This window comes from Heloderma suspectum, chromosome 11 (assembly GCF_057233095.1).
Source record: "Heloderma suspectum isolate Gila_16-S chromosome 11, 16-S_ref, whole genome shotgun sequence".
In the NCBI taxonomy this organism is placed as follows: Eukaryota; Metazoa; Chordata; class Lepidosauria; order Squamata; family Helodermatidae; genus Heloderma; species Heloderma suspectum.
The window spans coordinates 18,191,454-18,204,665 of NC_139468.1; the positions used below are offsets into that span (position 1 = coordinate 18,191,454).

The 13,212-nt window shown below is 41.4% G+C and overlaps 1 protein-coding gene across 2 annotated transcripts in view; it reads left to right on the plus strand.

Moving 5' to 3' along the window:
- Positions 1-13,212, plus strand: part of ATOSA (atos homolog A) — a 60,002-nt gene that overhangs the window by 28,681 nt on the left and 18,109 nt on the right. For both annotated transcript variants that reach the window (XM_084817069.1, XM_084817070.1), the window contains exon 2: positions 12,867-13,051. In XM_084817069.1, coding sequence (XP_084673195.1) covers positions 12,867-13,051 — 185 coding nt within the window. The remainder of the gene's footprint in view (positions 1-12,866; positions 13,052-13,212) is intronic.

The following is a 13,212-nucleotide window of genomic DNA, read 5'->3' on the forward strand; positions in this document are numbered from 1 at the left end:
CTTCTCTAGTCATAGGATGTGACAGTGCTGTGTGACACAGACTAAAGGTAAGGAATAGGATTAAAAGTCTCGGAGCAGGATTGAGGGGCTTCTAAAGAACAAGGCCTCAGAACCAATGTTATCCCTGGGTGCATGTGACTCTTCAGTGTTAAGCCTTGAGAAACAAGCATAGCACAGATAGAAAGAAGAGGCAACAGCAGACCCAAAGCAGAGCAACTGTTTCTCCCCACTGAGTGGAATCTATTGGCATATTCCAGTGTTTTATGTGTAAGAATATGAGGATGTAGACAGAGCAACTTGGAACTGGGGCCAAAAGTGAGGAAAAAGTTCCTCAAGATTCCTGTAGCACAACCTTTCGATTTTGTCGTCTTCTGGATAAACATTTATTCACTGGCAGCAAAATACCTGAAGGGGGAAAAAAAATCAGCATATGCCATTTTCTGTTAATATTTCCTTTATCCACCCTTCATAAGAAACAGAGTACTTGAGCTGTTCTTGAGGATAGAGTTCCCTCTATGTTAATACTTCGTTATTAGATCTGATATCTGCATTGTGACTGGGCCTTCTTTCCTTTTCCCTATTCAGGGCTGTAAGAATGCAACCCTTGATTATAAAAGCTATGCAGCTGTTAAACTGTTTTGATTGCAGAGGTGGGGTGGGGGAGTAATGGGGTTACTTTCGAGCTGTGTATTTTGAGCTGTGAATCCTGGCCCTTAGAAAATATGTTCTAAGAATATACAGCACAGGCTGTTACAAAACACACATGAAACAATAGCCTCCCCTCAGGAGAGGCTTGCAACTGGTATAACACCCTGGGATAAGAGGGTGAAACTAGGTCAGAGCTGTACAAAGATACTATTGCATTTCAGCCTGCCCATTTTTTTTACCTTAGACAGTGCTAAACATCGTGAAAATATTTCTTAATTTATTTTACTATTGCATATACTTATGGTTCTCCCCCCCCCCTTCCCTAAATCTGGATATTATGTTCTTTGTACTGTACATCAGACAAGGCATCCTTGGAGTAGAAGTGTAACACAAATGCTATAAATAAGTAATAAGCACCAAACGTATGACATTGTAACATTGGTGTAAAGGACCTCCTTATCTGCCAGTTTAGGATCTGTGCACATTACTACTCAGTCCTATCTATGTTTATCTGAAGCTAGTCCCATGGTCTTCAAGGATACTCAGTCAAGTACCTAGGAATATAAGGGAGCTGCCTTACTTTGAGTCAGACCTTTGGCCCATCTCTAGCCCAGTATTGTCGACACTGAGTGGCAGCGACTCTCCAGGTTTTTGTGAAGGAGTTTTCCTGCCCTAACTGGAGATGCTGGGGATAGAACCTGGGTCCTTCTGCATGCAAAGCAGGTGCTCAACCACTGAGCTACAGCCCCTCCCTAATAACTATATGCTGACTGTTTCAGCCATGCATAGCTCTCGATCAGAGCCTATAGTTTTCACTTAAACCCAAAAAGGGAAAGGCTGTTTTTAGAACTGAATAGATAAAATTACTCCTGCCGCATTTTAGAACCCAAGTCAAGTTTAAAAACAGGATCTATAATACTGTCAGTCATAAATAACCTCAGTGTGTGTTAACTGAAATTATCTTTGTGTTACACTAAAGACTTTCTCTGCTGGGATATGAGCTTAAGCTGTGCAGAATGACACTGACTTGAACTTGTGTATGTTTACTGATAGTCTGAAATTACAGGATTTAAAATAGACCTTCTCACATTTCATTAGTTATAGTTGATCAAACTCTCTGGGACTGACTCAACATGTCTGATGCCCTGATTATAAAACAAAGGTAGTTTGCATAAGCTGAGCACACAGCCACTACCTTCTAGCATTGAATCGGAGCAACGCTCTTCAGCGTTCTCTCCTGCCTATAGAACTTTCCTTCAAAATCTGCATAGATTTTTCACATTCCAGCCTAGTGCGGTGGATAAAAATTGGCAGAATTTAGCTCTTTGTTTATAAATGTTGCCATGGTTTTAATAGTGCTTCTTTTTTTAAAATGGAAAACTTTAAAACTTTGATAAGTGCCTGTTGCTGGAGCATCTGCATGAATCTTACATTATGCCTCAGTGTACCCCCTAACAAAAGACAGAGTCATTGGACTAACTTTACAGTGATTTTACTCCTTTGCAAACATTTTATCTCTTTATATTCTAAAATATGAACCCCTCTGAGCTTATGGATAAGAGTAATGGCCCTGATCTGACAAACCGCCCTCCCAAATGTTTAATGGGTAAACTTTGCAAAGCTGTATGAATTTGCTTAGGTTAGGTTGTTTCCTTGGTAAAAACAAACAAACCCCAAACCCAAACTATACTGCCCTTTCCCCTTCTCTCTCCATCATAATACCCACTGCATTTATCATAATTGTAGTTATATTGCCTTTGAACTAGAAGGCTCCACCATTTTTTCTACCCAGTAAATAGAAAAATACTTTCTGTTGGTGACTATATCTGGGAAAGTAGTTTGAAATTAACAAATCACATTCACTTCAAACATATATGTTATTTCATGAACACCTTTAGACTGTGGTGAGCCTGTTTGTAATTTGGATCTTGATAGCTATAAATAAGTTTCAGTATCTTATGTTGCAAACAATATTTGACCCCCTAATATTTGTTGTAAAAATCAGGAGCAAAAGGGCTGTTTGCTCAGAAAAATAAGCATTGTCAAGGTTTAGCCATTCCATTTCTGTGTCTTCCTATTCTGAACACCAATTTTTCTGTTGTATTTATTTCTGTCTTTTCCCAAAATCTCTTGAATTTGTCCAAATGTACTAACATGTTTTCTCTTCTTTTGTTTTATGAAAGCTTCTTGCTTTTGACACTAACCATTAATTGGTATTACAAAAGTAGGGAGTGTGTGTTCTCTGTTCTCATGAATGGACAGTACTTACAGATTTAAAAAAACCCTGTGTATCACTGGATAGCATTGTTGTCACTGAAAGGGAGAGAAATGCTTCTCGGGAGGCACAGACAGTTGCTAGGGGAAGCACTGGCCCCTCCCTAAACACCTGCAGTCCAAGCGAACGCTACGCAAAGGGACTGTTCCTTGCAGTTTAGGAAGGGGAAGTAGCCAAGTGCTCCACTCTACAGGCTACTCCCAAATTTGGATTGGAGCCAAACTAGGCTGCAGCCTCTGTGTTGAAGAAACCACCTATTATGATGAGAAAGACAAGCTCCCACATTTTTTTGAGGTATGAAGGACTTCGTTGTGACATCCTGACTTGCCTTTTTACTTCTCCTTTGACTTTTTGCATTGAAGAGGCATGGATCTCTGCAGTACAATGGAAATCGCTAATGGCACTGATTGTGTCTCTCCCTCCTATTTCCCTGATCATTTTTCTAGCCAACAAACATGTGGTTCCCTCTCTGGAAGAAAACAATGGCTGTGTTGTCCTATTACTAAGAAATACTGCAGAAATTAAACTTTAATTGAACTAAGTATAGGAGAATAGTAGCTGAATGGTAGAAGTGCGTGCTTTGCTTGCAAAAAAAATCCTTGGTATCTCCCAGGTATTGATTGGGAAAGACTCCTTTCTGAAATCCTAGGGAGCCACCACTAGTCAGTATAGATCAGGTAACTTTGGAGGGTCCAGAACTCAGGAGGGGCCTCACCCCCCCTGCCAAAATCACTGCTGAATTTTGGTAGTGACAAAAAAGCTGAAGTTTCACTTTAAAACAAGGTGTGTGGGAAGCATGTGCCTTGTTTTAATGGACAATCGTGCTCCTAGGAGCCCTGCAGGATTGTACCTTGTTTTAAAGTAAAAATTTAGCCATTTTCCTACTGCTGCATGCTACTGAAATTTAGGGACAATTCATCACTGTTGCAACTGAAATTTCGGGGTGGGGGTGGGTGCAAATTATTATGGTATAAGCTCTCTTGGACCAGAGCCCGCTTCATTGGATGTCATCCTGAGTTCCCATATAGACATGGGTGTAGGGAGATGACACAAAATGTTAGCAGTGAGGTCAGAGTTCACCTTTTGGAGCTTTGCTCTGCCTCAGTTCAGTATTGACTCTGTGGTCAAGGGATCAGGATGATACTGAGACCACCTACATCACCGCACTTAGCTGGGGAGCTCCAGACCTTCTGAAGACTTGCACTGGGAACTTCAAGGAGCAGAGACTACTTTAATCTTTCTGCAGGCATTGCATGTTAAGTTAGAGATTCAGTGTATACTTCTTTTGGCTTCTTTTTCTGCTGTGATGCAATGCATGTTATTCATGTATTTGGGGAAACTGCAGGGCAGAGGCGTCTTGTGCCTGTTTCCTAATACATAGGTATGCAACTCGGTGGAATTATTGAGCAGACAAATAACACTTGGGAATATTCAACTTCTACCACTGATTAGCTTTGAGGCCAATTTAAACAGAAAGCAAAGATGAGTGCTTGCCCACCCCCCTTTCCGCCAGCCAGGGTTGCTTAAAACTGAGATAGCACTCTACGTCCAGCATAATTCCTCTTATATCCTTCCTGCCACATGTTTGTGCTGATTTCAGTGCAGCAGACCCCTTCAGGTCACATGAGAACTGATGTGACCTGATCCCCACTAGTCCATATGGCAGGCTAGGGATCGGTAGAATCGGCACAACTGGGACAATCCAAAGAAGGAGTTGACTAGGAGTTGTTGAGCAAACCCCTTGCACAACTCTATACCTCCTTTCCCAGAATCTACTTCATTCTCTTCTGGTTTAGCATTAAATTATTCCACATTGAGCAGTGCATGAAAACATTGATTGGATGCAGCTTAAATGTTCATATTAGACTTTCTCCTGTACGCGTTAGATAGTATTTATAAAGGCTTGTATATTTTGTCTTCCCTGCCAATGCTTGAGGATATGTTGTTTTTGTTAGGCATTGGCTTAACTAGTTGATACATTCAGCATTGCCCTATTAACTGTCTTGGAGAGCAATAGGATTAATTTTAGGTCATCTTACCTTGGCTCAACAGAGTGTGTGCATATGTGGAGAGTGCATATCACTCATATATAGCACAACACTGGGCAGCTTATTTCATGGTGTGCATTTTATGTTTCCAATAAACTGAGATTCTTTTTAGTAAACAGTCCTGTATGATCATACCCTCCTATCCCATTTTTGTGGCAAATGCATTGTGCACTCAGGACATCCACCTGGACAGATGTATGTGATGATCATCACTATGTAGCGGGGAGATGTGTATGAACCCAAACCTTCTTGCTGTCTGTTTGTAGAGCCTACGCTCTGGAGAAGTGTGTGAATTTGCCTCAAGACAAACCTGTCAAAGGGAAAAAAACCTCTACTACTATTCTGATCTTTGTGAAGCTGGTCATTATAACTCAGAAGTTCTTAATATCATCAGATAGCTTCCAGTTGACCTAAATTGTAGAAGATCTCTTGAACAAAAGTGCAGTCTTCAATTACAAGTTTTAATGAACCTTCCACAGTTGTTGAGTAACTATTCAAATGACTTAATTATCTGTGTTTCTGAAACCTGAACTGCTGATCCAGACTTCTCCCTTGCATAACCTTTTCTAAGGATACATGCCTTTTTAGGCTTCCTTTATATAAGTTAAATGGAAATAGTTTTTGTGGCTGCCTTAAACCTTCTCAACTTCTTTTAAAGTTTCTGTCTTTTTTTTTAAGTGAATGCCAAATCTGTGCCCTACACGCTATAATTCAGAACTTTACTGCTTAAGGCTGCAATCTGAAACACACTTACTAGGGAGTAAGCTAGGCCCCATCGAGTGCAAATTGGTCTTGCTTCCAAGTAAACATGCATAGGATTGTATCGTAGGCATATGAAGTCTGATATTCTGATAAACATCACAGTACAGTGGAAAGGTATGTTATATGATGGGGAACCTGTGGCCCTCCAGATGTTAGGCTGTGACTCACATCATTCCTGACCATTGGCCATGCTGGCTGAGGCTAATGGGAGTTGGAGTCCAACAACATCTGGAGGGCCACAGGTTTCCCACCCCAGTTATATAGAATCCTGAGGGCCATCTGAGTGGTATCTGTATGACATGCCTGTATTTGCCCAATACTGTTAAATAGCGAGGAATTTAGAGACCTCCTATGGTGTGTGGGACTGAGCAGCATGTCTCTGCACCACTTGCCATGTTTAAGCAGTCACTTTAGTTGTAGTGATACATGACTCTCTGTACCACTACTGCAGAAGTTCATTGGCCACTTCAGACCTAAATCCCATAATGGTAAGGAACACCCAAAGTCCCTGCAACATGTATCTGAGGCTTTTTCATGCACCATTTAAAACCTTGACTTTCATATTTTAGCCCTGGGTATATATGCTTGTGAACTAGTGCTCGCTGTCATAATATGCTCATTCAGAACATATTACACCCATCTTCAAAGTTTTCGTTTGTTACTTTATGAGTGTATTTTTCTTAAGTTTTTAATTCATGGTATTGAAAAATGAAGGGTGATATATAAATATTTTGAATAAATAAATTGTTTCCAGTTCAAACCTTTTAAAAAGCCCTAAATAGCCTGGAACCAGAATCCATCGGGAACCACGGCTCCTCTCCCCACAAGCCTGTGGGACTTTTCGTTCTACTTTGAAGGCGCTCCTTTGGGTTCTGTCTTTACTTGAGATAAGGTGGGTGGGTACCAGGAGAGAGCCGCTTCAGTTGTGACACTTAGGATTTGGAATTGTCCTCCCAGAAGAGGTATGACTAGCCTCTTCACTACCTGCTTTTCAAGCAGGTAGTGAAGTCAATTTTATTTAGTCATTTTTGGCACCTTGGTTTTATCAAGAATTTTGCTGCCTTTTTAAATTGCTATGGTTATTCTGGTGTTAGCTCAGTATCCAGATAGTTTTTAAAAAATATCTTACGTGGTGTGTGTGTGTGTGTGTGTTGTACTACGCCAATGTTTAAGTAACCCACCTTGTGTACTCTGGCAAAAACGGCAGGCTTATAAATCAATTAAATGAGAGAACTCAAGCATTCTGGAAATACATTTCTTCTGTACCAAGGGTTGAATCCAGACTTGTCATACATAGAGTGGAGCCACTGAAACAACCAACTTAAGTCCTTTTGATTATGATAGGTGTACTTTAAGTATGACAAGTCTGTATTTAACTCATTGTGTTGCTAAATACATATGAAGTAGTAATTTTAATATCCAGTCATTGAAAGGAAATGCAAAGAGTATTTATTCAGCCCTCTGTTTTGATGTGGTTTTGAAATGTTCTGCTTAGTCCACAGTTGGGCATTAACATAGCTCTGCAGTCCCCCTGTCAAACATTACAAAATAGGACTTTCCTTGTCATGACACCTGCTTTTTGTCTGTATTAGAAATTGTCAAGTTTATTGTAATACAGCAGGCAACCATTATACACGAAACATTAACAGTAACGAAACATACATAAGCAATGGTTTATGCCAGACATGTTGTTGTTGTTGTTTAGTCGTTAAGTCGTGTCCGACTCTTCATGACCCCATGGACCATAGCACGCCAGGCTTTCCTGTCCTCCGCTCTTTCCCGGCGTGTGCCCAAATTCATATTCATTGCATCGGTGATGCTATCTAGCCATCTCATCCTCTGCCGTCCCCTTCTCCTTTTGCCTTCGATCTTTCCCAGCATCAGGGTTTTTTCCAGGGAGTTTTCTCTTCACATTAGGTGGCCAAAATATTTGAGCTTCAGCTTCAGCATCTGTCCTTCCAATCAGCAGTCAGGGTTGATTTCCTTTAGGATGGACTGATTTGACCTCCTTGCAGTCCAGGGGACTTGTGTCAGGAGCGCCCTAGTGGCCTCTTTCAGTCTACTCCAATAGCCAACTCAAGACACAGACAAAAGGGTTCTTTTCAAGGCTTTAATCCTTTTACAACTTAATGACTCTTTCAGATGCTAATCACCAGCGACTAAGCAATGAACAGCAGAGTAGCCTATACTCTGGGTTAGGCAGTTGGTCCCCGTTTGAAGGAGAATCACTTGCAAACCCTGAACGTATGGGCTAGGGAGAGTTCCTCCCTCTTTCCCTTGGGTCCACGGGACGCGACGGTTGCTTGCGCACCAAAAGGGCGCTACGCCTCCTTTCCATGCCCTCCATCGCTCGTCGCTCCCTGTGTCTGCATCAAGCGTCTAGCAGGCCCCCCTCCCGCACTATCTCACTGCCAGGGTCACTATCCCAGGAATGCTGGCAGGAGGAATCTCTGCCACCTGCTGTGCCTGTGAGGGATGAGCGGAAATCCTCTCCCACGGATTGCTGTTCCTCCTCAGAATCAGAACTGCTCTGGGGTTCTATGGGCTCAGTTTCCACCCGGACATCTCGTAAGAGTCTTCTCCAGCACCACAGTTCGAAGGCATCAATCCTTCGTTGCTCAGCCTTTCTTATAGTCCAGCTCTCACAGCCATACCTTGCTATTGGGAAAACCGTAGCTTTGATTATACGAATCTTTGTTGGCAAAGTGATGTCTCTGCTTCTTACTATGCTGTGTAGGTTTGCCATAGCTTTCCTCCCAAGGAGCAAGGGTCTTTTAATTTCATGGCTACAGCCACCGTCTGCGGTGATCTTGGAGCCCAAGAAAGTAAAATCTGTCACTGCTTCCATTTCTTCCCCTTCTATATGCCAGGAAGTGAGGGGCCAGATGCCATGATCTTAGTTTTTTTAATGTTGAGTTTCAAACCAGCTTTTGCCCTCTCCACTTTCACCCTCAACAAGAGGCTGTTTAGATCCTCTTCGCTTTCTGCCATGAGGGTGGTATCGTCTGCATATCGGAGGTTGTTGATAATTCTCCCGGCAATCTTAATTCTGACCTGTGATTCATCCAACCCGGTGTTTCTCATGATGTACTCTGCATATAAATTAAATAAGCAGGGCGACAGTATACAGCCCTGTCATACTCCTTTCCCAATTTTGAACCAATCGGTTGTTGCATGTCCGGTTCTTCTGTTGCTTCTTGTCCCTCATACAGGTTTCTCAGGAGACAGGTAAGGTGGTCTGGTACTCCCATCTCTTTCAGAATTTGCCACAGTTTGTTGTGATCCACACAATCAAATGCTTTAGCATAGTCAATGAAGCAGAAATAGATGTTTTTCTGGAATTCTCTTGCTTTCTCCATGATCCAGCGAATGTTGGCAATTTGATCTCTAGTTCCTCTGCCTCTTCGAAACCCAGCTTGTACTTCCGGTACTTCTCGGTTCACATGCTGCTGAAGCCTAGCTTGTAGGATTTTGAGCATCACCTTGCTGGTATGTGAAATGAGCGGACTTGTACGGTAGTTTGAACACTCTTTAGCATTGCCCTTCTTTAGAATTGGAATGTAAACTGACCTTTTCCAGTCTTGTGGCCACTGTTGAGTGTTCCAAATTTGTTGGCATATTGAGTGCAGCACTTTAACAGCATCATCTTTTAGGATTTTAAATAGCTCAGCTGGAATACTGTCATCTCCGCTAGCTTTGTTGTTAGTAATGCTTCCTAAGGCCCACTTGATTTCACTCTCTAGGATGTCCGGCTCAAGTTCAGTGACATACGCCATTTTAGTAGTTCTGTTTAAGTGGGGGTAGGTGGTGTGTGTGTGTGTGTGTGTGTGTGTGCGCGCACGCGCGCATGTGCGTGCTGTCCTCTATAACTAAACCATTGTGAATAAATTTTGAAATGTTGTAATAATTAAAAATGCTTGGACACAGCACCAGTGAAGCAGAATGCAAATGAGGCCTGCAGTATTTCACAATGGGAGGGTTGTGTGAAAAAAACATAAAACAAGGGAATTTGTTACATTATGCATCTGCTGGAATCAAGTATCTCAGTGTAATTTATGAAGAGCACTGCCAGCTGCTGCTTAATCTACTGAGAGTTGCTGAATTTTAATTCCTTATACTAGTTTAGACTGGACTTGTGCTGTAACAATGAATACTTTGTATGTTCCTTGCAAACCTTGCTTGGGACAAGAGGTATCCATTATTAAAAGCCATTTAAAATAAAACAAACCCAACAACTATCGTGTATGATAGGGGTGCAAGCTCTTCAAAACTTAACCAAACTGACATTTTGAATGATTGTATACTTTAATTCTTACCAAATGAATATTTAAGATCCGTATATTCTAATGAGCTGTGGTTGTGACAATGACCAGTCATAGTGCCTCTTAGACTTAATGCAGAACTTGATATTGGCTTGGTTCGCACATAACATTAACACATGGAGTGGGTTGTTGAACTCTGGGTTGTCATGTTGTGTGAACCCAGGTGCGCTAACAAACCATGATTTGTTAACCACAAACAACTCAGAAAGAGAACCCATGGTTTGTTGTTGGGTTGTGAACTCTGGGTTGTTTAAGCCATGGGTTGTTGTTACATGTGAACCCAGAACCCAGAGGTGGTAGGCAAAAGTGGTAAAAAAAAAAACTCGCAGCCACTCTGCATGCCAGTACTACAGTGCCACAAAGGCATTTCGGATAGAGGGAGAGAGCAGGCAAAGAAGGAGGGAAACAACCCAGGGATTGAGAAAACTGCGGTTTGTTTGATAATCTGCTAGACAAACTCTGGGTAGGGAAATAAACCATGGGTTAACCATAGGTTAGCTTTATGTGCGAACCAGGTCATTATGATTCTGAAACTTGACAATGTGTTCTAGCAATGAATGTTTCATTGCTAGAAAAAAAGCCCATAATCCTAGAACAACCCTGCCAGTCTGGAAAACTGAGCAATAACTACAAGTCCATTTCAGTGTGAACTTTTGGGCTCAAATATTTCATATTCCAAAGGATTCTATATTGGCAGAAAATAATATTGGCATGTCTCTTTAAAAGTAAGTGCAGAGGAGGGCAACGTATATACTTTAATTAATTATGTATTAGTGTCACTACGTAATAGAGATGAAGTAAGAGCAGTGGGGATGGTAGATATGAAATGTTTTGGACCAAGAGTCTATAGACATAGTTGCCACATCATCAGTGGAGATGATAATTTGCAATTCTGGTGACCAGCAGAGGAAACCAAGATTCCTATATTGCTGTGTTTATGTTAAGACAATGTTTCTTCCAGTTTAGGAGCGAACAAACAAAATCCTGTTTGATTAGTTCTTCAGCCTGCTGTCTTTGCTATTTGAAATGGTAGCATTTGCATCCCCAGCCTTTGGGAATACAGCCACTTTCAAACTTAGTAACTTTTCTCTGGCCCACATCCTACACTGTGTATCTTGCCACTTTATTACCATGCAGAGTCAGTTCTTTGAAATCTATAAAACAGTACTCCAAGATGTGTACTGAACAGGAGAAACAAAACAATGGGCAGTGTTCAGCACTGTCATTCTGCAAATTCAAATAGCGCTAGTGAAGCTCTGCCGAATCTTTCTGTTGTGCAACTGTTGCACATTATGCTTGCACAAGCATGATGTGCCACAGGTTGCACAACCAGTTGTGTAAGTGTAATGCACAACCACTTGCGCAACCATGCTTGCGTAAACGTAACTTTAGTTGGATTCTCCTCTTGCACGTAGTTCTGAACCTAGTTCCTGCTACCACACCATTTGCACTAGTGGAATGACACAGTTGGCTACTTCCCAATGACTTCTTCATAGAGAAAATGTGAACATGTGTTTTAATGCAAGATTTTCCCTCATGAGAGGGCAAGATGACACAGAACCCAGGAGGTATCACAAATGTGCACTCTACCCCTCTCAAATGTTAGGAAACAAAAAAAAGTGTACTTTGCCATGTGTTACTCAAAGAAATCCTGTGGTTGCTGGCTAGGAGAAGAGAGCTCTCTTTTTTGCCATTTCAGTCTAAGCCAGTATAATATAGCCATCCAGTTGAGGGATTATAAAATGCCAGGTTTCACAAAAAGTTCTCCACAGAACAATATTTTAAAGTACATGCTAGTTACTTTGAATCATATTTAGTAAAGGAAGCCTGCAAAGCTGCCATAATAAAAATTATTGTAAATACCTCGGGGGCTGAGTCTTACTAGCTCTCCATGAAGAGCAAGTGTGAATATATTGTATAAGAGTGGCTGTGATGATGCCTTTCAGGGTGTTTCCAGTTGCTGGGGTCCTAGCGCTAGCACTCGGAAGGCATTGTGCAGCTATTCTGTCTTTTTCTTAACAGATTTTCTGTGGTAAGAAAAAGGATGGAAGAAGCAGTGGGAAGTGAGGGCTATGAGTGGAAAAGGACATCATCTGGATTCCCTGTAAAATTCCATGAATGATGTTGTGATAAAAGCCTTGTCTGGAAGCAGCCATTATCTCACCGTGCTATCTGGTGTGATACTGTATTTCAACACTTGTATCAGGGTTTGAAAAAGACACATTCTTCAACCAAGTCACCGCCTACTTTGAGGGATCTTTTCACATATTTTAAGGCTGAAGCAATATTTTATAGACATAGAGTAAATTTTCCATATGGTTTTCCTCCAGATGCCTTTAGAAACAGGCCACAGAGCTTGTTGGGTGCTCTGGTGCACCCTGTAGAAAGAGGGATCTTGATAGTGAGTATGTGAAACCAGCCATAAAAACTGCACATCCAGTGCTGATCTCGCATGCCTCCTTGTTGGCCTTGTAGATGCTGCCTCTGTGTAGACAATCAGGACTCTTGGATCTCCCTGCTGGAAACCAACATTGAGGTTCTGTACTGCTGTAAAGCTACTTGGCCCTTGCTGAAACTAGAGTCAGCATTGAGAGTGGTATTTAGAAATAACTTCTGAGGTTATGATGTGCAAAAAGAGAAAATGGGTAGCATATGATGATGCAAGTTGTACACTGCAACTTTTAAAATAATTAAAAACTGAACATGGTTGAATTCTAAGTTAAATGCATAAATACAACACAAATGTGTGTGTTGAGTGTTGTGCATAGTGGTGCTCTTGTATATCATTGGGTGCTTTGGTCTCTGTGTTAGACACTTTAGATGAATACTTTGAATATGAAGCTGAGGAATTCCTCATCAACTTGGCCTTGCTGATTACTGAAGGGAGAACACCAGAATATTCTGTAAAGGGTAGGACTGAAGGCTTCCACTGCCCTCCAGCACAATCAAGTCAGCCAGCAACAACTAAGCATGAATGCAGTGACAAATTGGCCCAGGTATGATGATCCATTGTCTTTTTTAATTATTCCATCTCAACTGTTTTTTCCAGTAAATTAAATAGCAAATGCTATATGCTACTGTGATTAACATTTTTAGATTGAGCAAAGGCATGTTGCATAAATGCTTTCAGTATTTGTGATTTGGGATCATGCCATAA